The 27,382-nt window shown below is 34.2% G+C and overlaps 1 protein-coding gene, 1 long non-coding RNA gene and 1 pseudogene across 4 annotated transcripts; 2 read left to right on the top strand and 1 right to left on the bottom strand.

Annotated features, from left to right (window-relative positions):
* The first annotated feature begins 302 nt into the window (after positions 1-302).
* LOC25491305 (histone-lysine N-methyltransferase, H3 lysine-9 specific SUVH6) lies at positions 303-5,691 on the top strand. 2 transcript variants are annotated; one of them, XM_024781599.2, is made up of 3 exons: positions 303-628; positions 1,754-2,017; positions 2,582-5,691. In XM_024781599.2, exons 2-3 carry the CDS (start codon positions 1,877-1,879, stop codon positions 5,522-5,524), a joined length of 3,084 nt encoding a protein of 1,027 aa, XP_024637367.1. In that variant the 5' UTR covers positions 303-628; positions 1,754-1,876; the 3' UTR covers positions 5,525-5,691. The 2 variants fall into 2 exon arrangements, with proteins under 2 accessions (XP_024637367.1, XP_013454650.2); XM_013599196.3 differs by having other exon boundaries at positions 1,838-2,017.
* A 12,808-nt stretch (positions 5,692-18,499) lies between these two features.
* Positions 18,500-20,081, bottom strand: LOC120580217 (protein CutA, chloroplastic-like; annotated as a pseudogene).
* A 479-nt stretch (positions 20,082-20,560) lies between these two features.
* Positions 20,561-23,782, top strand: LOC25491311 (uncharacterized). Of its 2 annotated transcripts, XR_003011032.2 has the most exons (5): positions 20,561-21,149; positions 21,790-21,952; positions 22,220-22,295; positions 22,526-22,827; positions 23,498-23,782. It is a non-coding gene; the product is annotated as an uncharacterized lncRNA (long non-coding RNA). The 2 variants fall into 2 exon arrangements; XR_003011031.2 differs by lacking the exon at positions 22,220-22,295 and having other exon boundaries at positions 20,567-21,149.
* Positions 23,783-27,382: the final 3,600 nt, after the last annotated feature.

The raw sequence follows: 27,382 nt of genomic DNA on the forward strand, positions 1-27,382 counted from the left end.
TAGTCCTATAAATGATCACTTGTGACCATTAAACGCAACGTTCTGACTACCTGGGTCATTGAAACACATCGTTTTGATCTAAGTCAACAAACGTCGCCCACATCAACATCAATTAAACAGAGACTGACATCAAGGATAACACTGAAATAATTTATCAACTAAAAGGACATATTTAAAACTTTTGAAATTTAAAGGAGTAACTTAAAAATTTTATCAAATTAAAAAGTAATATTTGATCTAAAAATTATTTATAAAAATTAAACTCAATTCAAAGTGAAAAAAAAACAAATTCAGCGCCAAACAAAATTTGAGACCCAAATTCAGCGCCAAAAGCCAAACCCAGATTTCACACTTGATTCCAAGTAAATTAATTGGGTTTGGATTCTCTTTGAAAACTCACAGATTTGTATCTGCTGTCGTTGTTGTTGAAAATTCTTATGCGGCTTTTTCCTCTTCTCTACGAAAGGGTTTAAGGGTTTCTCACCAAAATTATTTTTCAAAATCTGGCAAAATTATCGTTTCACACCAAAATTTCAACCCAGAGCTTCTCATCAAGACCAGCGTTGGGATATCCGTTTTCAGCTCCTTTCTTCTCATTGTCGCCGTGAACCATCTGAACAAATCTCAGGTTCACTCTTTATCCTTCCCTTTACATCCATTGTTGACTCTCTCTATTAGATTTATTTGGTGATGAAATTGGATAAATTTTGAATTAAGTTAATAAGCTATAATAACCTTTTAACAAGCTACTTAGTAATTGTCATATTATTTGGCGAAATTGAATAAACTTTGAATTAAGCTAACTTAATTTCCTCAGTGGTTCAAAATAGATCTCTATTAGCATTTAGTCCTGCATTATTGGAAGTTCAATTCATGTTTGTTGTTGTTGTTGTTGTTGTTACTGATCAGAGGTTTAAATTTAGTCCTGCATTATTAAAGTAACACTCTGAGCTGTTTTAAATATCACAAGACTAGCCAACTAATATCAACTTACCTTTCATAGCTCTTTTCGTTTCGCTAAGATTATTTATTTAATTATTATGTGTGTTTAATTGCTTGTTGGTGTGGTTGAATTGGGGTTAGTGGATTTTTAGGCGAGAAAGGTATTTTAGTCATTTGATGAGTGAAGACATTTTTGTAATTTTAGAATTGAAGGATATTTTAGTAACTTTGGTGTGAATAGTTAATTTAGGTAGATTAGTAAATAATTTAGGTAATTATTTTGAGATGATAATTAATCAGATATTTTAATGAGTTAAGTGAGTAATAACTTTTAATTTTTTTTTTTAATCAACAAATTTATTAAGCAAAATTAGCAGCAAGGAGGAAAAAGAGTACAATTAAGCACAATAACAAAGGCAACAAAACTGTCACCACCTAAGCCTCACTAAAAAACCCCTATGTTCCTTATCAAAGAGATAACAGGAACAAAACAAACCAGAACAAACAGCAAAACAATTACAAAAGGAAAGCCAAAAACTTGTTAATTAAGTAGTAAAAGACACTAGATCCAATATGAGATTAGGGTTGAATTATTCATTTTATACATTCACACATAATGTAGCTAGAGAGAAAAATAGAGAGAATTGAGAGAAAATGGAAGGTCGAAGGAAAATTGAAGAACAAGTGAAGAAAAGAGAGAGCAAATATGATTTAAGAGGAGAGTGAAGATTTTAGTGGATTAGCTTAAACTTAACGAGTTTCAGTTGGGATGAGTGTCTAAAAGAGCTTTCTTCTTTGAAAGAAGTTGCAGACATTGTTCAAGAGAAAGTTTGATAACATTGTTCAAGCTGATTCTGAAGGGAACGCTAAACTTCCTAAAAAACATAATCATCAGGTTAACATAAATTCTAAGGCAGTGGTTAAAGCGGAAAACATGAACTCTGTAAAACTCGAAAGATGTTCAAAGGTCTCAGCAGGAAGGATAGTAGTGCGAGGTTTGGCATCTATGTCAGAATGGAAAGAAATGAAAAGAAAGGGAAAGAAAGGTGTACTGAATCATTCTGGGAGAATTGAGGTAAGAATAAGCTATAATCACTTTTCTAGCTTTTGGGTTATGTTTGTTTTTATGAGTTTTGGGTATGCGAAAAGTGTTGAAAACTTGTTATTGATGCATGAAATTCATTGTTGATATATGTTAAGTTGTTTGCTTTGAGATTTTAGCTTAACTTGATGAAAATTGTGAAGTTATTGTTGATTGTTAGTGATTCCATAACCTATGTGCTCTAAATGTTATTGGTATGAGTTTATGTTGAGAATCCATGAAAATGATTGTGGTAAATGTGATGTTTGGTTAAGTTGTTGTGTTCCGAGAGATTTTGTGAAAATGGGTCAAAAGAGTAGAAATGTGATTTTGATGATTTTGAGTTGATTAATGAAGTTGTTGTGTTGAGTTAGATTGAGTAGAAAATCTGTTTTGGGTTGATAAGTTTGGGTGTGGAACTGATTGGGTGAAAATTGGGTTTTTAAGCTAAAAGTCGTTTTAAGCGCTTTTGTGAAATAAGTGATTTTAGGATAATTGAACTTGAGGTGTTTTATTTGATATTTATTTAGATCTAATTCCAACTTTTTGGTTTGGAAGATGAAAAATGGGGACTCAACTATTGTTGATCGGCCTAAGTTTAAGCGCTGGAAAATTTCTGCTGATGGTACAAGTGTTGGGGATAAGAGTGGCAAAGATTCAGGTGAAGCTTATAGTCCCAACGAAGAAAAGTATCCTCAAGATTTTGGGTTGAACGATTTGTTGGTTACAAACACTGTTGAACAAACAAGTGACTGTACTTTGAAGGAGGATCCCATGGTCTTATCTGATATAGTGGATGGGGATAATTTGGCCAACGATGAACCTGCAAAAGTGGAATTGGTTGGCATCGAATCTATGGATACAGAATTTGCAACTGAAGACTGTACCTTGAATAAGGAAGATCGCGTGGTCCCATCTCAACAATTGGATCTGCCTATTTTGGAGACGTTCGATGTGGAATTTGCAACTGAAAGCTGTAGTTTGATGAACGAAAACGATGTGCCTATTTTGGAGACTTTCGACGTGGAATTTGCAACTGAAGACTGTAGTTTGAAGAACAAAAATGCTGTGATTTCATCTCATCAAATGGATGAGTCTAATTTGGCGAAAGATGAACCTGCAAAACTGGAATTGGCGGGGATGGAAACTTTGGATACGGAATTTGCAACAGAAGGCTCCGTAAAACAAGATTTATCCTATATATCAAAGGCATCATATCCAGTTGGCGAGGCAGCTATGTCTGACGACTCAAAATCCTCGTTGTCCAATATCAATATTGGTGGTTCCGGTCCTTGTATGAAGGAGGCTTTAACTATCAGGTATGCTACTCGTAAAAGAGTTGCAGAGTTCAGAGGTTTTCCAAGTTTATGTGGAGGCAATGCTCCCCGTCTCAGTCAGGATGAGTGTCTAAAGGAGCTTTCTTCTTTGAAAGAAGTTGCAGACACTGACGTAAAAGAAGCAGAAAATAACAAGAGAAAGTTTGATAACATTGTTCAAGCTGATTCTGCAGGGAACCCTAAACTTCCTGAAAAACATAATCATCATCATCATCAGGTTAACATAAATTCTAAGGCAGTGGTTAAAGTGGAAAACATGAACACTGTAAAACTCAAAAGTAATTCAAAGGTCTCATCAGGAAGGATAGTAGTGCGAGGTTTGGCATCTATGTCAGAATGGAAAGAAATAAAAAGAAAGGGAAAGAAAGTTGATTTTAATGCCCAGCTGGACAGGTCTAAACCTGCTACCAAGTCTAGAGGTGTACTGAATCATTCTGGGAACCAGCCGTTGAAAAAGAAAAGAGAAAATTCTAGTTCTGCTGCCACGGGTCAATTAGTAACGTTAGAGAAGAATTCTCTAGACTCTAATGAAAATAACAAACACTTTAAAAGTGTCACAAAATCACCTGGTTCGAGTGTAAATGTTTTTCCTCTTGGTCGTAGTAATTTGAGCGGTCATGAGAATGACTCAGTGGCCAGGAATAAAGTGAGGAAAGCATTGCGACTGTTCCAAGCTTTTTATAGAAAGATTTTGCAGGAAGCCAAAGCAAAACCAAAGTCAAATGAGAAAGAAATAAAGAGGTTTGATTTACAAGCTGCGAAAAAGCTTAAAGAGGAAGGGAACTACGTTAATGAAGGGGAGAATATCTTAGGATCTGTTCCTGGGGTTGAAGTTGGCGATGAATTTCAATACAGAGTAGAGCTTAATATAATTGGCCTTCATCGCGAGATTCAGGGTGGTATAGATTATGTGAAGCAAAAAGATAAGATTCTTGCAACTAGTATTGTTGATTCGGGGGGCTATGCTGACGACTTAAATAATTCAGATGTTTTGATATATACAGGGCAGCGTGGAAATGTGACGAGCAGTGATAAAGAGCCAGAAGATCAGAAGCTTGAACGGGGCAATCTTGCTCTGAAGAACAGTAGTGTGGTAAAGAATTCTGTTAGGGTGATACGGGGCTCTGAATCGATGGATGGAAAAAGCAAGAAATATGTTTATGATGGACTTTATGTAGTTGAGTCATGTTGGCAGGATATAGGACCACATGGGAAGCTGATTTATAAGTTTTGCTTGCGAAGAATCCCGGGACAACCAGAGCTTTCCTTCAAGGAAGTGAAGAAATCTAAAAAATTCAAAACAAGAGAAGGTCTATGTGTCGAAGATATTTCCTACGGGAAAGAGAAAATTCCAATATGTGCTGTGAACACCATAGATAACGAGAAACCCCCTACATTTAAATACGTAACCGAGATGATATATCCTGAATGTTGCAATCTTATCCCTCCAAAAGGATGTAATTGTACTAATGGATGCTCTGACCATAAGAAATGTTCTTGTGTAGTGAAAAATGGTGGGGAGATTCCATTTAATCATAATGGGGATATTGTAAAAGTAAAGCCTCTAGTCTATGAGTGTGGTCCTAAATGCAAGTGCCCTTCAACCTGCCATAACAGAGTTAGCCAACTTGGCATAAATATTCAACTCGAAATTTTTAAAACCAATTCAATGGGATGGGGTGTGAGATCCTTAAATTCCATCCCTTCAGGAAGTTTTATCTGTGAATATATTGGAGAGGTTCTTGAAGAAAAGGAAGCTGAACAAAGAACCAGTAATGATGAGTATCTTTTCGATATCGGAAATAACAAAAACAATAATAATCTTTGGGATGGACTTTCAAACCTTTTTCCAAATTCACACTCAAGTTCAAGTGATGTAGTGAAGGATTTTGACTTTACGATCGATGGCGCTCAGTTTGGTAATGTGGGGAGATTTGTTAACCATAGTTGCTCCCCTAATCTATATGCTCAGAATGTCCTTTATGATCATCAAGACACCAGGGTTCCTCACATCATGTTATTTGCTGCCGAGAACATTCCTCCGTTGCAAGAGCTGACATATGATTACAATTACACGATAGATACAGTTCTTGATTCCGATGGCAATATGAAAAAGAAGTACTGCTTTTGTGGTTCTGTGGAATGTACTGGTAGGTTGTATTGAGGTTTTGCCATGTTAATTGTTGGAACTATTTTTCTTATAAATCTTTCATTCTAAAATCTAAAAAACTGTAGCTTAAATTTTAGCCATGTTCTTGTCAATGGTTGCTTCCTGGATTATTCTGAGTTGGTCAGGATGCTATGGAAAAGTTGGAAAGAAAAATATTCTTGCGTGACCTACTATTTTCATTTTATATGAAGCAATTTTTTTATAGGACAAATATTTGGGGTAAATTTTACCATGACCTTTTAAATATGTTTTTGGTCCCTATAAATATACCAACTTTTCATTTTAATCCCTCTAAAATTTTCCCTCAACTTTTAGTCCCTAAAAAATTTTTCATCTTCACTTTTGGTCCTTCTTTTAAAGTAAACTCATATGTAGAATTCATATTTTTAAATCAAATTTTTTTCAGAAAAATTCATAATATTATAATAATCTCTCCAAAAAAAAAATTAGATTTTTTTAACAAAACATGAATTTAATATGAATTTTTATATTATTTATGGTTAAAAATTCATATATAATTTATGTTTACTTAAAAAATTGTAATTTTTTTTGGGAAATGTTTTTACAATATTATACACATTTCTGTACAATTTCATTAAAAAATACTAAAATTTACTTTAAATTAGGGACCAAAAGTAGTGATTTAAAATTTTATAGGGACTAAAAATTGACGGAAAATTTTAGAGGGACTAAAACGAAAAGTTGGTATATTTATAGGGACCAAAAACATATTTAACCCTTTATTTTATAAGAAAGTTTCAGAATTTTTTTTTAATTTTTTTAAAAATAATATCATAATAGCATTCATCCATTTCTTTCTACATAGGGCTTGCATCAACTTTGTGAGGTAAATTCAGAAAATCCTTTTCTACTCATGTCATATAGTACTTAGATGCAATCAATAAACATAAAAAATCAGTTTGAAGAGGCGCTAATTACAAAGACCATGATTAATGAGTCCAGATATGCTCCATTTACATATTGTTCCATTTAGTCCATTTAGGATCTTGAATGAATGACATATGGCAAAAAAAGATTTAAGAGTTGAGATTTAAAAATAAATAAAACATTTATTTTTTTATTTTAATAAAAAACCAGGTTTCTCTCTCGTAATCGTATCCCCACTTCCTTTCTTTCGTATCCACTTCCTCTTCTCTCTTGTACCTCTCCTCTTCTCACTTCCTCATTGGTTTTTTCAATTGATTTCATCTTGTTGGTTTTTATTTTCTTTTATCAAACAAAAAAAAAATACAATAAAGGATTGGTTGTTTGCATCTTTAAGTTGAAGCATGTTGTAACAGTTGAATCAGTTGTTCTAAGTTTCTTTTTCCAGTTGAAATAACAACGACGAATGACTGATTCGAAACCCTGTTATTGAGTCTTGAGTGAACGGCAGCGCGATTGAGATGGAGGCGGCGCAATTGGTGGATTCGGCGGTGATGAATTTGGAGAGGTAGAGTTTGTGACAATGGAAGCTAGAAGAGAAAACGCATATATGAAGTTTAATTGTGTTTTTATTAAAATTAAATGTTTTATTTATTTTTAAATCTCAACCATTGAATCTATTTTTCCCATATGTCATTCATCCAAGACCCTAAATTAATTAAATGGAGCAACATGTAAATGTAGCATACCCGGACTCATCATTAATGAACTACAAAAGAGGTGCTAATTAAGGTCATTTATGTTTTAAAAGTTTCAAGCTGGTCCTTTATGTTTTACCAATTTCAAGTTGGTTCAAAACGTTACTCACATTAGAATAAGTCAGTCCCTTCCATCAATTGATCATTTAAAGATTCAGGTTGACAAACAATATGGGTGATGGAATTTAACTTATATAGAAAATTAGTTTTAAAACATTTTTTTTTTTATCTTTTTTGTTTTATTAAACTCAATATCATGTCGCGGAAGGGTCAAGGTTGAGCCTAACACAACCTCACAAAATCGGATTTGTGGAGATGTGTTAGGCCCAACCACGATTACTAAGATCGTATCAGAGCCTCCTCAGCTCAAAGATCAGTTAGGCCACATGCTATCAGGTTTCCGTTATCAAGCCACCCGCCATTTACGTCCACGCTTCAGATGTCCAATCCTGAGCGTTAGGGGGTGTGTTAAGAGTCCCACTTCGGTTAGAAGATGACCTGACAATATGTTTATAAGTGGGAGCAATCTCACCTACTAGCCGGTTTTGTGGGGTTGTGTTAGGTCCAACCACAATTTCTAAGATGGCCAAAATCTCTAATGAGAAGACACGAAAAACAGAATTGAATCAAAGGAATTGGATGAAAATCAAGAAAAAAAACCGATCCAGAATGACGAAGAAAAACAGATCAACATCTAAATCAATCCATAACTTGCTCAATTTTAGCAGAAAGAACACCAGTATATGAACAATTCACACTCATCACAACTTATTCCAACGTGAGTAACATTTTGGACCAACATGAAACCATTAAATCGTAAGGGACCAATTTGAAACTTTTAAAACATATGAAACCATATTAAAACCTAGAATAAAAATAAGGGATCAAACATGCAATTAAGCCAAAAATATATTAATGACCATCCCTGCATCTCATTGATGAACTACTAATCATCGTCAATTTGCACATGAAGTAAACTTAGTCAGTTTACTATAAACGGTAATGGTAATGGATTTTGTTGAAATAACAGTGCCACTAAATTAGTTGCAGACAGTAGCAAATTTAAAAAGAATAACACAAATTCCAATTACTAAAGCAAATTCAAATTGAAGCATTCCAAATCAACCGAAAACCATTTTTAGTCTTCTTATTCCTCGCCTCATTTGTCCAACATAGAAAGGGAACCAATAGATTATGTGGTGTTGTTACTTTTAATTGAAGCCACCTCATTATCTTTTGCCACACCTTCGCCACCACTTCACAATGCAAAAAAAGGTGTAGAATTGTTTCCTCCATCCTCCCACAAAACACACAACTCTTCGATGCATCCGCGTTCAAAACTCCTTGAATAGCTAGATTCACCCTCGTCGGAATGCGGTCAAGTAACAATGTCCAAGCGAATGCTAGCCCTTTAAACGGAGCCCCACTCTTCCGAAGGCCACCAAACACAAGCTCCTCGTCTTCGGATAAATTACCATCCAACAAATACAACCTCTCAGGTTGCTTGTAACTAGAATTCACTGAGAAACATACCCTCCAGCCTCCACCCCCACTCGTCTCTCTCTTCACCTATCACTATCCCCTCCAACATTACCACCAAGTTACCCACTAGCTCCGTTTCCCACACAAAGAGATCTCTACGCCACCCGAAATTTCAACTCCCATTCTCCTCTCTACTATTCCACACCTCTCCCACACTACAATCCTTTTGGGTTGAGATTAAAAATAAACGCGGGAAAAGATGACAAAAAGGAATATCAGATCTCCACCTATCCCTCCAAAAGCCTGCACTCAATCCATCACCCATCTTTCTCACGACCCCCGATTTGAACCAATTACCGTCACCTACACCCTCCAACTTAACCAAATCTCTCCACCAAGGTTGATATTAAAATCAGGTAAGAATAGAACATCCATAATTGGTTTAGATCCTCTAAAGTAGTAACTTTTCCCGCCAGTACTGCCATCAATTTTTTACCATTTGGTAAGCTAATTCAATGTTGTGCACAAATCCATACTTGAATCTGCTGCACATAATTAATTCTTTTAACGCAAACTTGATAGACCTATTGTGTGAAGCAAGTGATCAGCTCTTATTTTCCATTCCCTGCAACTGGTACCTCTTTTTCACAATGATTTCTGCTATCCATTTTCTCATCACAATCGTTGCGGCTAAAGTATTTTCCTTTTGGCTAAGATCCATGAGGCAAACTGTTCTTCTTTAAACAAGTTTCTATAGTTTGGCGAAGACAAATTTGCCACAACAAAACTCAAACTAAAGGCTAAGAATCGTCTAACCAAAATAAACCAATCCTCGCCAAATGCATTCGAGTTTGTTTTAAACCTGTTCTCAAATTCTGGATTGCATATGAAGAGCACGATTTAAAGACTAACATGAATGTTGATGAATATTGATGAAAAAACTATTACTAACAATATTTAAAAGTCAGAAGCCGATAAATCAGTGAAAATTTATATGCATTGTTAAAAAAATGTGCTAAGAATTGTTAGAATTTCTTTTTTCCTGCTGGACAATAAAGAATATGGACAGAGGAGTCATACAACTTTAATTTATAAGCTTTCAAATGAAACCTTTATATCTCTTATAATGCTATATAGCTCACAAATTTAAACCCCTCTTGATATAATGTTCCAGGACTATGAGCCATATGCTTTAAATACTAGACTAAAGCGAAGCAAAAATTCATTCAGTATGAACAAAAAGAAGTAATGTGTTTTCAGCAGGGAAATGAGAAACTTTATAATCAAATCAAGAAAGGAGTAAAAGAAATAACTCAAACTTGGATAAATAATATCCAACTCAATACGTATGTCTTCTTTGAAGCTACAACCAAATTGAGAATCAAATTCTAATTCAAACTATATTTATGGAGAGTATCATCATAATAATCATGAGGACATCTTGAAGCTCACAGTACTAGACGACAACATCTAGATGTTCGCTGCGGGTTATATAGACGACCCAACAAAGGATGTCGTGGACGACCACCAATCGCTTTTGCATGTCGTGGAGGATAATCAATCAATTTGACCTCTGTAAGGAGGTGACAGTTCTTGCAGTGATCTATAATTGAGCGGTGACCAATAAAATTACAAGATAAAGCAATCTTGCGGAGTTTAGGAAGCGCCAAGAATTGAAAATCAATATCTATCACCAAATCATTGGTATAAATGGTATCGGTAAGGATGAGTTCTTTGAGTAAAGGGAAACAATCAGCAATGAAGAAGAGATCATTCTTGTGGATATATTTCATTTAATAACAAGTGAGATATGTCAAATTTTTCATGTTTTGAGACAAAGCTTGCAACCCTTCTTTAGGAAGGGTGATAGGATGGTAGAGAGTGAGCGATATGAGGTCTAAAGGGAAAGTGCATATTTTGGTTAGAAGCTCGCTGAGGTTGTCTTCTCGGAGCCTGTCTTGGGAAGAGAGAGTGATGTTGAGTGATGTAACGTTGGGGAACCTATCAAAGAGACGATGAAGGAAAGGGATTGTTTGATCTGAGATTGTGACTGAGGATCGAAAACGGTTGGTGATGGACAGAAACTGTTTTGAAACAACAGAGAGAAACCTTAAAATGCCATGGTGACGGTTAAAACCTAGCATCCCATACTCATTAATATTGTTGTAGTGGTTGTAGTCTCCCTCGTCGTTGAGGAACTTGACAATGCGCTCCCATAACTCCTCCGGTAAATATGAACATGATGTTGCTGCTGCTGCCATTTTTGTTCTTTTTGGTTTCTTAGGGTTTTTTGTTAATTTTTTAAACACGAAAAGAATAACAAAGATTCTACTGTGTGATAATTATGATAATTAGGGTTACCACTTTCTTATGAGGATTGCTTTTTAGGCCCTCCAATATCTCTTTAGGCCCCTTAAAAATACAAAAATAACCTTTATAATACATCCGGTAGTTACATACCGGTAGTGCATTTTAAATTTTCACATTTTAAACCTTCGGTATGTACATACCGGAGGCACATTTTCAACTACATGTATGAAATTATCAGATGGTTTACCGGGGTTCAAATCTTCTATAAGTTTGCATATAGTGGAAAACGTGACAAGATCCTTAACTCCGTTCAATATGGATGGTCATGGTCAATCTTTTATTGATACTAGGAATGAGAGCCATGAAACTGATGCTTCAGTAGTTGCAGATTCTTTCACTTCCGAGTCTCTTATCTTGACAGAAACCATCGACGTATATCCAGCAAACGCACCTTATAAGAGGAAAGTAAGCCCTGCAAATGCTGAGGAATTCAACCATTCTAGCACCTCTAGGAAAAATTTAGTTATCATGATCTTTCTCATAGGTCATAATTTTTATTCTTTACATGTTTGCTAGTTTTACCAAATATTGCATTGCTCTATATAGGAAGAAAACAAGTACTGATGATGCCAATGGACCTAAGACACAAAAGAGGTTGCAATTGCAAAAGGTCTAAGTGTACAAAAAATACTGTGAATGTTTTCAATTTGGTAATTCCAACAGTTTGAAAATGTGCCTTCGGTATGTACATACCGGAGGTGCAAAATGAGAAAAGTTAAAATGAACTACCGGCATTTATCTACCGGAAGTCTTATAAAGGTTATTTTTGTATTTTTAGGGGGCCTAAAGAGATATTGAGGGGGCCTAAAAAGCAATCCTCCTTTCTTATTATTATGGGTGATAATTTAGGCCCATTGTGTCTCTTTAACTAAAGCAATGGTCGATAAAATGTGAAGTTTTCACCCCCCACATCCTCGAGTACCCTCTTCATACCGCTCATTTTTCAACTCATAATTTTTTTAAAGAAGTTTGTTATGTATTTTTAAGCACTATGATACAGTGATTATGTATCTCATTAAATTAGTTTTCTAGTGAGAGAAACTCCAACTTCTCTCTAAACTTTCTTTCTCCTTCGTTCATCGAGGAGGGGTGGTTTTAGGTCATTTTTTGACCTAGAATCACCCCTCTACATCTTTTTTCCCCTTTTCGTTCAATCTAAATAAGTGGTTTTCACATCTATCAAGTTTTTTCTTTTGTGTTTTTTGTGATTTCGTCGTCTAAGTGCGGTGTTGTGTGTTGTTCGTCGTCTTGTGCGGCGTTTGATTTCGCGTTTTGTCGCGATGTTTGTTCAATTCCTATTGAAAGATCTACATCAATCAATTACAAATTAAAGCAATGATTTGGACGTCAACGTTGCAGATCCGGAAGCATGGGTATTTCGGTGATTTAGATTTTATCGTATTATTTGTAGGCATTTTGCCGTTGTATGCTATTAACTTGGGTGTTGTGAGTTTGTTCGCAGATTCACCCTTTACGTTTTTAGCGATGTTTGTATCTGATGGACTCTATCGATTTGAATGAATGAATATCGTTTTGTTTTTGTAAAAAAAAAAAAAATGTATCTCATTAAATTAGGGTCGATACTGAATTGGCTGAGGGCACATTAGTAAATTTGTTGGGCATTAATCTACTGCTATCTACTAATTACTATAAGAAAATTGTACTATAACAAAATTTCATAGTTATCATTCATCATCTTCTAAGCGTTAATTTGCAAAATAAAAAACTAATTTATTAATTTTTTTGTATTTATCACTTCCAAACCTAACTAATTATCTATATTTAAAAATAAAAAAAAAACCAATTTATTCACATGATGATGACTACATATTTTTTGTAACGGAAAATATATTTACTAATTTTTTTGGCTTTACACTTCCTACCTAACTAATTTCCTATATTAAAAAAAGTCAATCTATTATAATATATTAATCTACTACTACTATAATAAAGTCATACTCATAATCTTCTTAAATTTATGGTTTTAATCGTCATTTTGCAGATTAAAAAATTAATCTATTCAATTGTTGAGAAATTAGTTTTCTGGTTCTATTACTTCCAAGACTAAATAATTCCTATATTAAAGATAAAAAGTCGATCTTTTTCTTTTGTTACATGAGAGAAGGAAAAAGAAAAAAGCAAAGAAAAATTGTGTTATAATAAAAGGCACTCCTATAGCATTGGCTATAGATGAGGATATACATGGTAATGGTTGATTAATAATCATAAGAGCATTGACGGAGCCAGGAATTTTATAGAACATGGGCAAAAAATTTATCGTAAAACGTTACTTCCTTCCTGCGAATAATTTCACATTTCCTGCGGATAATATCACATTTTCTGCGGATATGTCTTTCCTGCGGATCCTAAAATCCTAAGATATTACCTCACCTGGGAACCTAAATCCTTGATAAAATCTACAGGAAATGTGTTTCCTGCGGACTTTACACAAAAATCCGCAGGTAAATCCCAGGAAAAGCTAAAAGTTCAAGTAATGGCTGGGCAAGTATATCCGCCAAGAGTTTCCTTCACGAAAATTATGATGAATGGAAATATGTCACTCCTTGAACAAATACATCCGAATGAGTTCCAAGAGGATCACACAGTGGTGAAGCCTCGACACTTCCTTTGATACAAAATGCACTACATGAAGAGAGTCGACAAAAACAAACCAATTTCTTAGAACCATCCTTCAAGCAAAGCTTAACTCCAATCATAAGGGCATGAATTTCTACATGCAAAAAAATACTACTACCTAGAGTTGCTGATCAAAATGGATTATTACTGTTAAAAGTGATTGTACTTGAACTTTATGAAATTTGAGTAGAATTTCGTACGGGTGTACATGTGGTATTTGAGTCATAAGTTTTGCTCTATAACCAAGTTTTGAGTGCTTGATGAAAATTTGGAATCTTGACTCAATTCCCTTCTATTTGAGTACAATTTGATATGGTTTCGACTAATAATGAGTTTAGAAATTGTGTTTAAAGTCAAGGGTACTCATACTTGAAATTGTAGGGCAGACTCTGCGGGTTTTAATGTACTCATATTGCTTTGATTTCCTGGAGGTTTAGGAGCATTTAAAGGAGCTGTTTTTAAAGATTTGGATTGGGTCTCTAGGAACCTTAGAATAGAATTAAGCATAAATTCTTCTGAAGCTAAGGTGTTACCGTGAGTCGTTTGGAATGGTCAAGAGTGGTTAGGCTATGACAAAAGTGAGCTTATGCCGATTATACGTTGTGGAATCAGTGGGTGCAAGAGTTGAAGCTTTGCATAAGCAGGATTTGGGTATAAGCCGGTTACAATAAGTTAAGGGACCAAATAATCAATTAAACTTAAAAAATAACAAGAATACTGATTTGACATTTTCAATATTTCTGAAACATGCTAGATCCGTTTTCAAAAATTGTAAATGAAGATGGTGAGGAAAGTTGTACCCTGTTGTTTCTAATGCTAATCAAAGGCATGATTCCCTCACATATAGTCCTATAAAATGCTGCCCAATGATATTTGCCCAATATAAAGTTGTGCCCTAACTTATTTCCACCTTGTGGCTTCATGAAATCTACTATCCATACCCAATACTCTATGTAGGTAACTAGAGTACAGCACAGCGCAGCATGCAACATTGCCAATAACAACCTTGTTCTACGGTTCAAAAGGTCAAAGTCAGTTAAATAAAAACCAAACTAGGAAAACATATATATATAATGTTGCTATTATACCATGTTCTATGTGAAATTACCAGCAACACCATGTTAATAAGCAACCATTTCCAAAACAGAAAAACTAACTAAAGAAACATTCAGGTAAAAGAAATTCATTATCTTGCAATTTTCTAGTCGTTATTTCGAATCTGTACCATATGTATAACATATTCTAGGATGAGATTCTTTTAGAATATGTAACTTTATTATGGTTATGATGTTCACAGGTAATGTCCAAATTTGCGAGGGATTGATCACGAGATAACAACAAATCGAGCAACTCTAGAGTTCCAAGCTTTTGTAGTTGCAACGTAGAATATCATTTGTCAATTTCGTACGATGATTTGAATGTTAACGTTCATGAAATGGCATTCAAGAGGATATAATGATCCTGTCATACAGTAAGATGCAATCAAAAGCATAAATATTAATCAGCATAAGAAATGATTACAAAAATTTAGGGATTGAAGGTTTGCATCTTTTGGTTTAAATTTGAGTTTTGACTAGAATAGGTTTAGACCATTTTAGGTTCAGAAGAAGAAACACAAGAATCAACACCTAAGACAATGGGATCAGGCAAAAGGTCATTTTGTAACCAGACATTTAATCTTTGGAAAAGATCGTGCTTTCAAAGAATCATATTCGTTGGAAAAATATGTGGTAACATAGGAATCCCCTTGCTTGGGAAATTTGAACAATATCACCATGTTTGAGTTCTTGCTAAACGGAAGATATGTTATTAATCCATCAGATGCTACTAATGATTTCTGGAGAAATTGAATGGTAGGTTCAAGAGATGATCAACGTGTTTATACAAGACTTAAAAAATAGAGTCGTCGGAGGATGGTTTAATGAATAAAACCACATATTAGATCAATTTATAAGATTGCCATGGCTGTTTATACAAGACGAGTTTAACAGTTAATCCTTATTGAAAAGCTAATTGAACAAGCAAACTACAAACAGAAAGTACGTACAAATATCTTAGAATTACAAATACAAAATATGAAAGTAGCTAATCCAAAAAAGATAACCCAAAATTTCAATTACTAAACCACATATTACTATGGAAAAAAGACAATTTTTGTTCTCTAATGTCGATAAAGTATATTACAGCAGCAACAGACAGAATTTTCTAGCAGCAGCAGCAGCATTAGAAGGCAAAAGAAGATGAGTGCAAAGAAATGAAGTGTTGAGTCAATAACAATGTCAATTTAACTATGCTTAGAGAAGTTTCTAAATTAATATAATGCAGAATTTGAGTAACAAACAAAAGTGTACAAGACACAAGGTTGATATTAAATTCAGGTAAGAAGAGACACAAGCTTGGTAGACCTGTTGTGTCCTTCAAATCAGAATCTTACTTGTGCAAATTCGTTTTTATAGCAGGTTAATTGAAATCCTGCATTCATCAGTCATCACTAGTGAGGCACGTTCAACTCATATTCCCTGCAACCGGTACCTCATTTTTACAATGATTTCTATAGCTTGGCTAAGACAAATTTACCACAACAAAACTCAAACAAAATGCTAATAATTGTTTAACCAAAATAAACGGATCCTCGTCAAATGCATTCATGTTTGTTATAAACTAGAATTTGAATTCTGTTTTCCATATAAGGAGCACGATTTAAATACCAAATTGAATGCATAATAAATGGAATCATGAAAACTAAAATTGATGAATATTGATGAAAAAACCATAACAAATAATATTCAAAAGTCAGAAGCCAATAAATCAGTGAAACTTTACATGTATTATTAAACAAATGTTGGAGATTTGGTAGAATTAATTTTTTGCTGCTGGACAATAAAGAATGTGGACATAGGAGTCATACAACTTTCATTTATAAGCGAAAATTCATTCAGTATGAATGTACGAAAAGAAGAAATGTGTTTTCAACAGGCAAATAAGAAACTTTATAATCAAATTGAGAAATAAAATGTGTTTTCACAGTGGCGAGGGGGACAAGGTCCACAAGTCAAACATCGTGAAGAACAACCACCAACCACTTTGACCTCTTGAAGGTCACAGTTCCTGCAGAGATTCTTAACTGAGTGTTGACCCGCGATAGTATGAGTTAAAGCAATCCTGCGGAGTTTGGGAAGCGCCAAGAATTGATCATCACTATCTATCACACAGTTACTACGACAACCAGTGTCGGTAAGGATGAGTTCTTCGAGTAGAGGGAAACAATCAGCAATGAAGAGCAGATCATTCTTGTTAATAAATCTCAGTTGATAACAAGTGAGAGATGTCAAATTTTTCATTTTCTTGGACAAAACACGCAACTCATTTTGAGGAACCTTGGGGGGGTGGTAGAGAGTGAGCGATTTGAGGTCTAAAGGGAAAGTGGAGATTTGGTTTAGAAACTCACTGAGGTCAGCTTCTCGGGCCCCCGCATCGAGAGAGAGAGAGTGATATTGAGTGATGCAATGTTAGGGAACCTTTCAAAGAGACGATTAAGAAAAGGGATAGTTGCATTGGAGATTGTGACCAAGAATCGAAGACTGTTGGTGATGGACAGAAACTGTTTTGAGACGAGGGAGAGAGATCTGAAACTACCGTTGGTGATGGGTAGAGATTGTTTTGAGACGTGGTAGAGAGTTCCTATTCTGCGCTGGATATGTTGAAAACCTATATTCCCATCAAGACGAAGAAGGTTGAAGGTGTTGTTGTCCTCGTCGTTGAGGAATTTGAAGATGTGTTCCCATAACTCCTCTGGTAAATATGAACGTGTTGAAGCCATTGTTTTTGAAACATTGAATTTGGATGATGTCGCCATTGTTTTGAAACAGATTCTCTTGTTGATGTGGTAGGCTGTGCCGATGGAATGGAATTTTGAAGCAAGAATAATTAGGGTTACTATTTTCTTGAATATATCTTCTTTCTAAATGCAATATTAACCCGGCAAATTCTATGGTACACCCAATAAATTTGGGTGTATTGGGTGTATCGGTCGTAAAATTAATAATAAATGAGTTGTTTTTTTGAAGAAAAGTAATTATTTTATATCATTGACAACTAAGATAATTAAATTTTATTTACCAAAAGTTTCGACGAAATAAAATTTAATTTTTAAGAATTTTTATTACTTATAACAATGAATATTGATTATTTTTTATGACAAAATGTAAATTTTTTAATATGATCCTTATAAACAATGAAATGATGATTTTTCTTATGAAATGGTGTTTTCTAAAATATAAATATTGACAAATACATTTTTATTTCATTAAGGTGATCGTTAATTTATATATTTTGTGAAACAAGAGTACCGGTACACTCAAAATTGTGAGTGTACCATAGAAGTTCCCTATTAACCCTAGATTTAACCTAATTTTTTTCACGTGACTTTACTATTCTTATTTCTAAATGTTAACCCGTGACGCAATATTAAACCTAGATTTCGCGTGGCTTTACTATATTAACCCTAGATTTAATTTATGCAAAATGTCATATCTTATTTCTAAATGTTAAGCCGTGATTCAATATTAACCCTAGATTTAACCTAATTTTTTCATGTGACTTTACTATTCTTATTTCTAAATGTTAATCTGTGACGCAATATTAACCCTAGATTTAACCTAATTTTTTCGCGTGACTTTACTATATTAACCCTAGATTTAATTTATGTAAAATGTCATATCTTATTATATGCTATTTTTTTTGGAAATTCTTATTTATTAATTTTGGTAGGTCTGCAGCAATTTAACCTAATTTTTTCCCTCCACTAATTCCTTATTAGATTTGCAACAACTCTATCCTAAAATTTTGGCTCTAAATTTGCATCATATATGTTTTTCATTTCTCTCTCTAATAACCCTGGATATTTTTCAAAGCAAAAATTTAATAGATATCTTAATCCTTATCCTTATTTTTTATTAACTTTATTAGGTCTGTAACAACTTAACCTATTATTTCTGTAGATTTTTTTTTTGACACATTGTTGTACACTTATTTAATACATTTACAAACAAAATATCCTAATTTTCATGCAAACTCGGCTACCTTAAATAATTTGTTAGGAACCATGAACTACATTAATTTTTTATGTTTAACTATAAAAGTAATAAATAAAATTGACCCGTGCAACAATATTATTCTTTTTATCTTTTTTCTTTTTAACTTTTTTTATTATCATTTGATTGCAATATTGTATCTCTAATAATCTAATTTGCGTTTATTGATCCACCCATGATCTTACGGTTAAAGATTATTTATTGGTCTCTATTATAGTCGAGAAGACCCGTGGGTCGCACTGGTCAAAAGTCTAGTCTAAAGTAAAATAAAATTATGTTCCTAATTATATGCTATTTTTTGGGAAATCTCTTACTTATAAATGTTAACCCGTCTCGATATACTTAACATAATTTTAACCTAATTATGTTATGATACAGTACCAACATCTATTCTTCTTAATATTATGAAATATTGTATGACAATTATGACATTCATCTAAACTATTTTGTTATCTATTACCGTCAAATATTACCTTCCATATGACATGTGCGTTAGCACGGATCGATGGTCTAGTTAGTATTATTATTAGGTAGTTACTTGTTAGGCTCCCCTTATATCTTCTTAGGCCCCCTAAAATTACTAAATTAGCCTTTGTTATTCCTACAATTTATACATACCTAACTCTTCGGTAGATATTTACCGGAGGGCCATTTTTCCAATTAATTTGCAACTAATTCTAACCAACTTGCAACTACATGTGATATAACAAACATCATCGAATTCTAGTAAGTAGAGTGAATAAAACAAAGGGAGTAAGAAATTGTTACTTACCTGGTACCCTATTGACACAAGCTGCAAGTTTCTGTGACAATGCTTTCAGCCAATTTCTTACCTGCACAACCAATAACATGCATCAAATCAAACAAACAATCACAACATTAAAATTAATTAAATACATAAGCCAAGAAGAGATATTAAAACAATCACGCGACCTGCTTCTTTGTTGGGAACAGTAACATATACAAGGATGCTTGGAACAGTGGTGTTATTTGTATTCCTGTCCATTATATTATAATGAAATTACTGTTCTTTGTTGAAAACCTGCTATTCAATTTAGATCTGAAACAAAACAAGAGAAGCAATTCAACAAAATATATAGAGAGAAAGAAATCAATAAAATAACGCATGCACACACTCCCTGTTTTGAGGGCAGAGGAATACAAGGGTGTGAAGAGATTGGAGAGGCCCAAAGTGAGCATGAAAAACGCACCTACAATGGGTAAACAACGTCTTAGCGTGGAGGAGGAGACGAAGATTCCGGAAGTGGAGGAGTAGAGTGTTGATGTGGAAGAAGCCATCTTAGAAGAAGCCTTTGTTATGTACATCCGGAAGGTTTTAAATGTGAAAATTTAAAATGCACCACCGGTATTTATATACCGGACATATTAGAAAGGCTATTTTCGAATTTTTAGGGGACCTAAAGAGATATTAGGGGGCCTAAAAAGCAATACTCTTATTATTATGGTTAATAATTTAGGCCCATAGTGGCCCTTTAACCAAAGCAAGGCTAAAGGAAATTGTTGTTTTAACTTAAAAATTTGCTTTTAAAACTCGAAATATACCTGCCAATGGCAATTAATTGTTGCTCGTTAAATATTTCAACGACAGTTAACAGATATTGTGTTTCGGTTTATTTCATAATAGTAACCGCAAATAACCATTACATGCACTACTACAATTTTGGGCTTTAATAGCGCTTCAACATAAACGCTATTAAAAATGTGAAACACAGAAATTCTATAGTGTTTTTTGTCGAGCGCTAATAAACAGTCCTCATAAATTGGCTTATATAGCGCTTTCGGTTGAGCGCTATTATTTTCCTTCTGTTAGATAGCGTTTTTAACAAAACGCTATGTTTGGCCTGCATCAATTATCAAAAAAGAGGCGGATTCTTTTTAATTTCCGCGCACATATTTTCACCAAAACCCACCCACACCTCACCACACCAAAACAAAAACAAATCAGAAACACGTACACCTCCATCTACTTTTCCAAAAACCCATCGATCTCCTTTTCCATAAACCCATCGATCTGCTTCTCTTCTTCTCACTGAGTCCATCGATTTCCTTCTCACTGTGTTCATCGAACCTTCTCCAAAACCCCATACTCACTCATAGTTGCTTCAATTTCTTCCTTCATCCTCACTCACTCTTCAATCCCTTTATCATACCTTCATTGTTCCTTAAAAAATTCAAAACCCAGAACTCATTGAATTCAATCGAACCCAAAAACCCCAACTCGTCAAAAACCCTTATCACAGATTTCAAGAATCGAAACCCTACCCTTTCCAGTTTCAATTCCATAAGTTGATTAATCAATTGAAACCGTAAAGAGAAGGAGCATCCGTAGCTGCCGCCGCCGCCGCTGTTGTCTCTGTTTGTTCTTCAAGAGCAGTAAGATTGGTTTTTAACAATTTTATGTTGTAAAATAAGTATTTTGATGGTAGTTTTATGTTGTTTATGTATGAAATTGGATTGTTTAGAGTTATGAAATTTGGAAAGTATATGTTGTTTAAGTATAAGAATGCAAAATTTAAGAATATGTTTGTTTTGTTTGTTAGATTCAAATTCACTTAGTTGAGACCCAAGTCAGTTTAGGTCTTGACTTGTTCTTTTTATATTTGTTATTAAAGGGTATTAATATGAAGTCAAAATATAAACTCAAGCTAGTTTACTGCTGAGGTTTAAAACACAAACTCAAGCTGTCTGTTGCTGCTGTTTTTGTTTCTGTTTGTTTGCCGTTGAGGGGTGTTCTAGGTGCAGTAGGTGCAGGCAATAATTGGGTCTGAGGGGTAAATCTCAATTTAATATTCTTCAATTTTGAATTCAAATTTGTTTTTGTCTTCTGTTTTTTTTAGAAAATCAATTTGCTTCGGAACAGTTATAAAGAACAAGAATATAATGACACATTTCTTGATTTTAGTATAATATTGAATTTAGTTTGTGCATTTGTGTAACATATTAATTTATGGGTTCAATTCTTGAATTATTAAGCATATATACTTCACTCAAATTCAAGTTAACATGAGTGCAGGTATGCTACGGCTCTAACAAGGTTGCTACAATGAATAAGTAGAGATAACATATTCAATGAAAAATTAGAAATAACAGTTGCAAGTACTAGTTGATGGAGTGCTCCCACTTGTTAGATCAAAGAGATGAATCAAACAATCCGTACATGCAGATGGTGTATGCATGTGAGTTATTTTTTCCCTTGTGTTTTTAATTCTATCCTTTTAGATACTTATGAATTTACAAACCATAATGGAATATCATTACTTCCAAAATATGTATCTTTTTTGTTTATTATTCTTGTAGGTACTAGTTGATGCCAAATGTTATCTCTCTATATATATATATATATATATATATATATATATATATATATATATATATATATATGTGTGTGTGTGTCTTCAATTCCACAACCAAACTTATTATATGGATGGTCCATGTTGCTTCAGGGACAATTTGTGGTGTTGTTATTTAAACTACATGTGTACTTGCAATGTCAAAGTCTGATTGAACTAGTTATTCAAGGTTATACCACTCCTTGTTTCTCTAAATTTCATTTTTCAATTCAAACTTAAAAAAAAAAAAAAAAAAAAAAATCAATTGTCACAACACTTGTACATGTTAGTATTTTTCATGTTTTGAAAGCAAGTATTTGTGTTCCATTTATGCTATGTTGTGGTTGGTGCATTGGTTCATCTTAGCGCTTCTTGAATATTCTATTTTTGTTAGATGTCTGAGTTGGTGTTATGTTGCAGAATTTTGCAGTTCAGTTTTGTCTTATCAGTACTACTGTGATTAGTTTATGATGTTGGAAGAGCTGCTGTGATGCTGCAAAATTTTGGGGTTCTAGTTTGGTGTATCAGTTTGTGTTCTTTAGCGTTGATGATGCTTTGGAGTTTTAGCTTCGTTCCAGCCATGCGTCCTAAGGTGTCAAGCAAGTGAGCTTCAGGTTAAGCTTGATGATGTTGTAGAGTTATTAGACTCATTCCAGCCATGTGTCATAATAGATCCCTGAAGCCTTTGAGCTTTGTAGCATTGTTGTGTTGCAGCTCGAGAGGTAAGAATCGATTCTCATAACTAGATTGTGGTGCTTATTTTGGGTGATCTAGCTCTGTACCTTATGATAGATAGCTACGGGTAGATTTGAACGGACAAGTTTGTCGGTCAAGGACTTTGTAATTCTAAATTCATGGAATTATAAAATGTTTTTAAAAATTGATAAGAAGTTATAAAACTATGAATTTAAAATATAAATATAAAACTATAAACTTAATGTATCAATGCTACATAAAACTCAATGCTATATAAAACTATGAATTTAATGAATTAATGTTAGATGAATTAATGAATTAATCTTAGACTGATTATTATTTTCTTAATAATGTTTCTTTCATATACCTTGTGATGGATAGCTACAAGTAGATTTTTCTAGTTTAGATTATTTCTTTTAAACTTGCGCCCGTGATGTTTAATTCTTGGCTACAACTGTAAATGTGAATCTGATAAAGAGAGGACCTTGACAAAATTGATTAAGTATTATATCTGGTAAATTAGTTGACTTTAATTTGAGTAGTTGTCAGAATAAAACATTTGACATTTGAAGAGGCTGTAAAAGAATATGTATTCTTTATGGAATTTGTTCACTATGTCATGTCCCTTATGGAGAGTTTTTGGATTTGTTGATGCATTGCTGAATTCATTTTGTATACTCTGCAATGTTACTTCAGGTTCGTTAGAATTCTCGAGGTCAACCAGTTGGAGAAGAAAGTCAAGGTTTTGTCAGTTACATTGGAGTCATCGTTCGTCGGGAGGTTCCAATTTGTATGGAAAATTGGAGAAAAAAGCCAAGGTTTTGTTAGTTTCTTTAGGTTTGTTATCGTTCATATATACGTATTGTGCACGAACTTTGCATTTTTATGTAAGTGTACATTAGATGTCATGTGTAATTAAGTTTTTTATCAACACATTATTGTTTATTTATATTAATGGATTACTAGTGTTTCTGATATGTATATATTTGGTCTGGACGGTAGATGCTTTTAGCTGTGGATGTAATTTTATAAAAAAAAATAGGGACTTTTATTAGCGCTTGTCTGAAAGCGCTAAGAAACACCTGTCTAAAAATAGCATAAAAATAAGGCTTTATTAGCGCTTTTCTGAAAGCGCTAAGAAACACCTATCTTTTTAATAGCGTTTTAAAAGCGCTATTATAGGATTCTGACCTATAATAGCGGGGGCTTTCTTAGCGCTTCGAAAGCGCTATTAAATGCTAAAATGAGTGCTATTAAAGGGGGTATTTTGTAGTAGTGATGTCAGCGATATTTACACAAGTGTCACGCTGCTTGTGTAATTCAATTTTTTCTTTAGCAGTAACCTGACACGTGGATTATTCATATGAATTAAAATTAAAAAAAATAATCATTTCTTCATCCTTGTTCATCTTCTTCATTGTATTTCCCCTTCTTTTCGTCAACCCTAAACCCCAAAAATTCATCAAAACATAAAATCATCATCATCTCCTCAATCCATAAATTCAAAACAATTTCAACAACATCTTTAACTCAAACGAGTGTCTACTAGACACAAGGTTAATATTAAAATCAGGTAAGAATAGAACATCCATAAGTTTTAGATCATCTAAAGTAGTAACTTTTCCCGCCAGTATTGCCATCAATTTTTTTTACCATTTGGAAAGCTAATTCAATGTTGCCCCGAAATGAAAAGATGCACCCAAATCCGTACTTGACTACCTCTGCTTAACCCTTCAATTTGCTTCACAGAATCAGTTCTTTTAACACAAGCTTGATATATAGACCTGTTGTGTGCCCTGCAAATCAGCATCTCATTTGTGCAAATTAGTTTTTGCAGCAGGTTTTAATCGAAATCCTGCATTCATCACTTGTGAGGCATGTTCAGCTCTTATTCTCCATTCCCTGCAAGTGGTACCTCTTATTCGCAATGATTTCTATAGTTTGTCTATGACAAATTTACCACAACAAAACTCAAACAAAATGCTAAGAATCCTTTAAATTTAACAAAAATAAACCAATCCTTGTCAAATGCATTCACGATTTATTTTTCCTGCTGGACAATAAAGATTGTGGACAGAAGAGTCATACAACTTTCATTTAAAAGCTTTCAAATGAAACCTTTACAGAAATCTGAACCCCTCTTGTCTTAAAGTTAAAGGACTACGAGCCATTATAGCCATTATGCTTTTAATAAAGGACTAAAGCAAAGCCAAAATTCATCAAGTATGAATGTACTAAAAGAAGAAATGTGTTTTCAAAAGGGAAATAAGCAACTTTATAGTCAAATTGAGAAATAAAATAAACTTGGATAGATAATATCTATACATATGATTTCTTTGCACGAACAACCAAGTTGAGAATCAAATTCTAATTCAAACTATATTAGAGTGGAGAGTATCATCATAATAACTATGATTACATCTTGAAGCTCACTAATATTATAGACTTGGATAGATACTACCACAATAAGAATATCGTGCAAAGCAACCACCAACCACTTTGAGCTCTTGAAGGTCACAGTTCTTGCAGAGATTTTTAATTGAGTGCTCACTGACGATATTATGAGTTAAAGCAATCCTGCGGAGTTTGGGAAGCGCCAAGAATTGATCATCACTATCTATCGCACAATTATGGGGACAACCAGAGTCGGTAAGGATGAGTTCTTCAAGTAAAGGGAAACAATCAGCAATCAAGAAGAGATCATTCTTGTTGATATAGCTCATTTGATAACAAGTGAGAGATGTTAAATTTTTCATCTTCTTGGACAAAGCTCGGAACTCATTTTCAGGAACACTGTCAGGGTGGTAGAGAGTGAGCGATTTGAGGTCTAAAGTGGAAGTAGAGAGTTCGGCTAGAAACTCGCCAGAGGTCGGCTTCACGGACAAACCACCCATCGGGAGAGAGTGATATTGAGTGATGTAATATTAGGGAACCTTTCAAAGAGGCGGTTAAGGAAAGGGATTGTTGTAACGCCCACTTTCGTTTAATCGTTTATTTAATCGAGTTTAGGTGATTATATTATAATTATATAATATATGCATGATTTTGGTATGTTTTGATGATTTATGATGTTTTGATCGATGACGTGATGAGTTATGAGTTTTGGAAGATTTGATAAGGATATGAGAATTATTTTATAGATTTGAAAATAATATAAAATATTTAGTTGAGGGCTGTTTTTATATTTTAGATAGTTTTGGGGGAGAAAGTGAGATAAGATAAGTTATTAGAAAGAGGTATAAATAGGGATGACCTAATATCTTTAGAAATCTATTGTACGTGAAAACTTTTGGAAAAAAGGAGAAAAGCTTAGAGAGGAGCAAGAGACCAAGAGTGCTGCGATTTTCTTCAAACAAGGTAAGGGTGAGACTAATAATTCGATAGCGTTAATTGTTGTAATTCTGATGATTAATTGACAAAGTTAGGATTGATTTAGAAAAGTTTTGGAATTATGTCAAAACCTTAAAAATTGATGATCAAACGGTAAAACTTGTTTAGATTGATGTAGAAACCGTCCTTTAACCTTAGAACATGTTTAGGATGGATTATGGAATCAAAATTAGGCTTTGAACCATGTTGTGTGTTGGATTTTTGAGAAAAACCCTAGTCTGCCCGTGCTTCTGTTCATCGCTCGCCACGGCGAGGGATGAGCCTCGCCTCGCGAGTGATGAACTTCATCGCTCGCCACGCGAACCCTTTCCCTTCGCCTCGCGAGTTGTTTGGTGCAACTCGCCATGGCGAGCAATGCCCTTCGCCTCGCGAGTTGTGTGATGCAGCTCGCCATGGCGAGCAACCCTTTCTCGCCTCGCGAGCTTAGGCAGAGTGCATGTCATATTTTGTGTTTCGACCTTTTTAGTTGGACTTTGGATGCCATAGAGTGCCTGAACATACCTAGTATTGATTAGGAATGAATGTAGGATCAGAGGGAACCCAGAACAACATTAGTTTGGGAGATGAGTGGTACTCGCCATGGCGAGTAAGAACTCTCGCCTCGCGAGTACAACCAGAATGTACTTGCTTGAGTGTTTGTGCGATCTGTGTCGCACGTGTTGATCAAGAGCGAACCCCTAGTTGGTATTGAAACCTAATGATGACGTTTAATGCAGTCTGTAGAGATGTTTAAGTTACGTTGTTATTAAATGGACATGAACTAATGTATTGTATATTCATGCAAGATATGAAGGTTTGATAATGATGCAATTTATAAGCTATTGATATAATGATATCATCTTGTTTATGTGACTTGTTTATGCTGCTTCCGTTATTTAACTAAGTGCATAAGTTTATGATGAAGTTAGCTCCAAATTATTGGATGTATGTTGATATGTTGATTACGATGTTTTGTTCATAAGTGTCCATGCATAGCATCTCATTGAGCTTAGTCCTCACCACGAATAATAGGAGCTTTGTCCTCCGCACGTTTTATAGGAGCTTTGTCCTCCGCACGATTAAAGTATATTAATACTTATGATGACGATTGGTACCACATGCATATAAGGAGTCTAAGAGCATTGTCGCATTGTCATGATTAAGATGCCTTGTTGATAATGATTGATTACGTGATTATGTGATAAGTAATTA

Source organism: Medicago truncatula, chromosome 4 (genome assembly GCF_003473485.1).
Source record: "Medicago truncatula cultivar Jemalong A17 chromosome 4, MtrunA17r5.0-ANR, whole genome shotgun sequence".
Classification (NCBI taxonomy): domain Eukaryota; kingdom Viridiplantae; phylum Streptophyta; class Magnoliopsida; order Fabales; family Fabaceae; genus Medicago; species Medicago truncatula.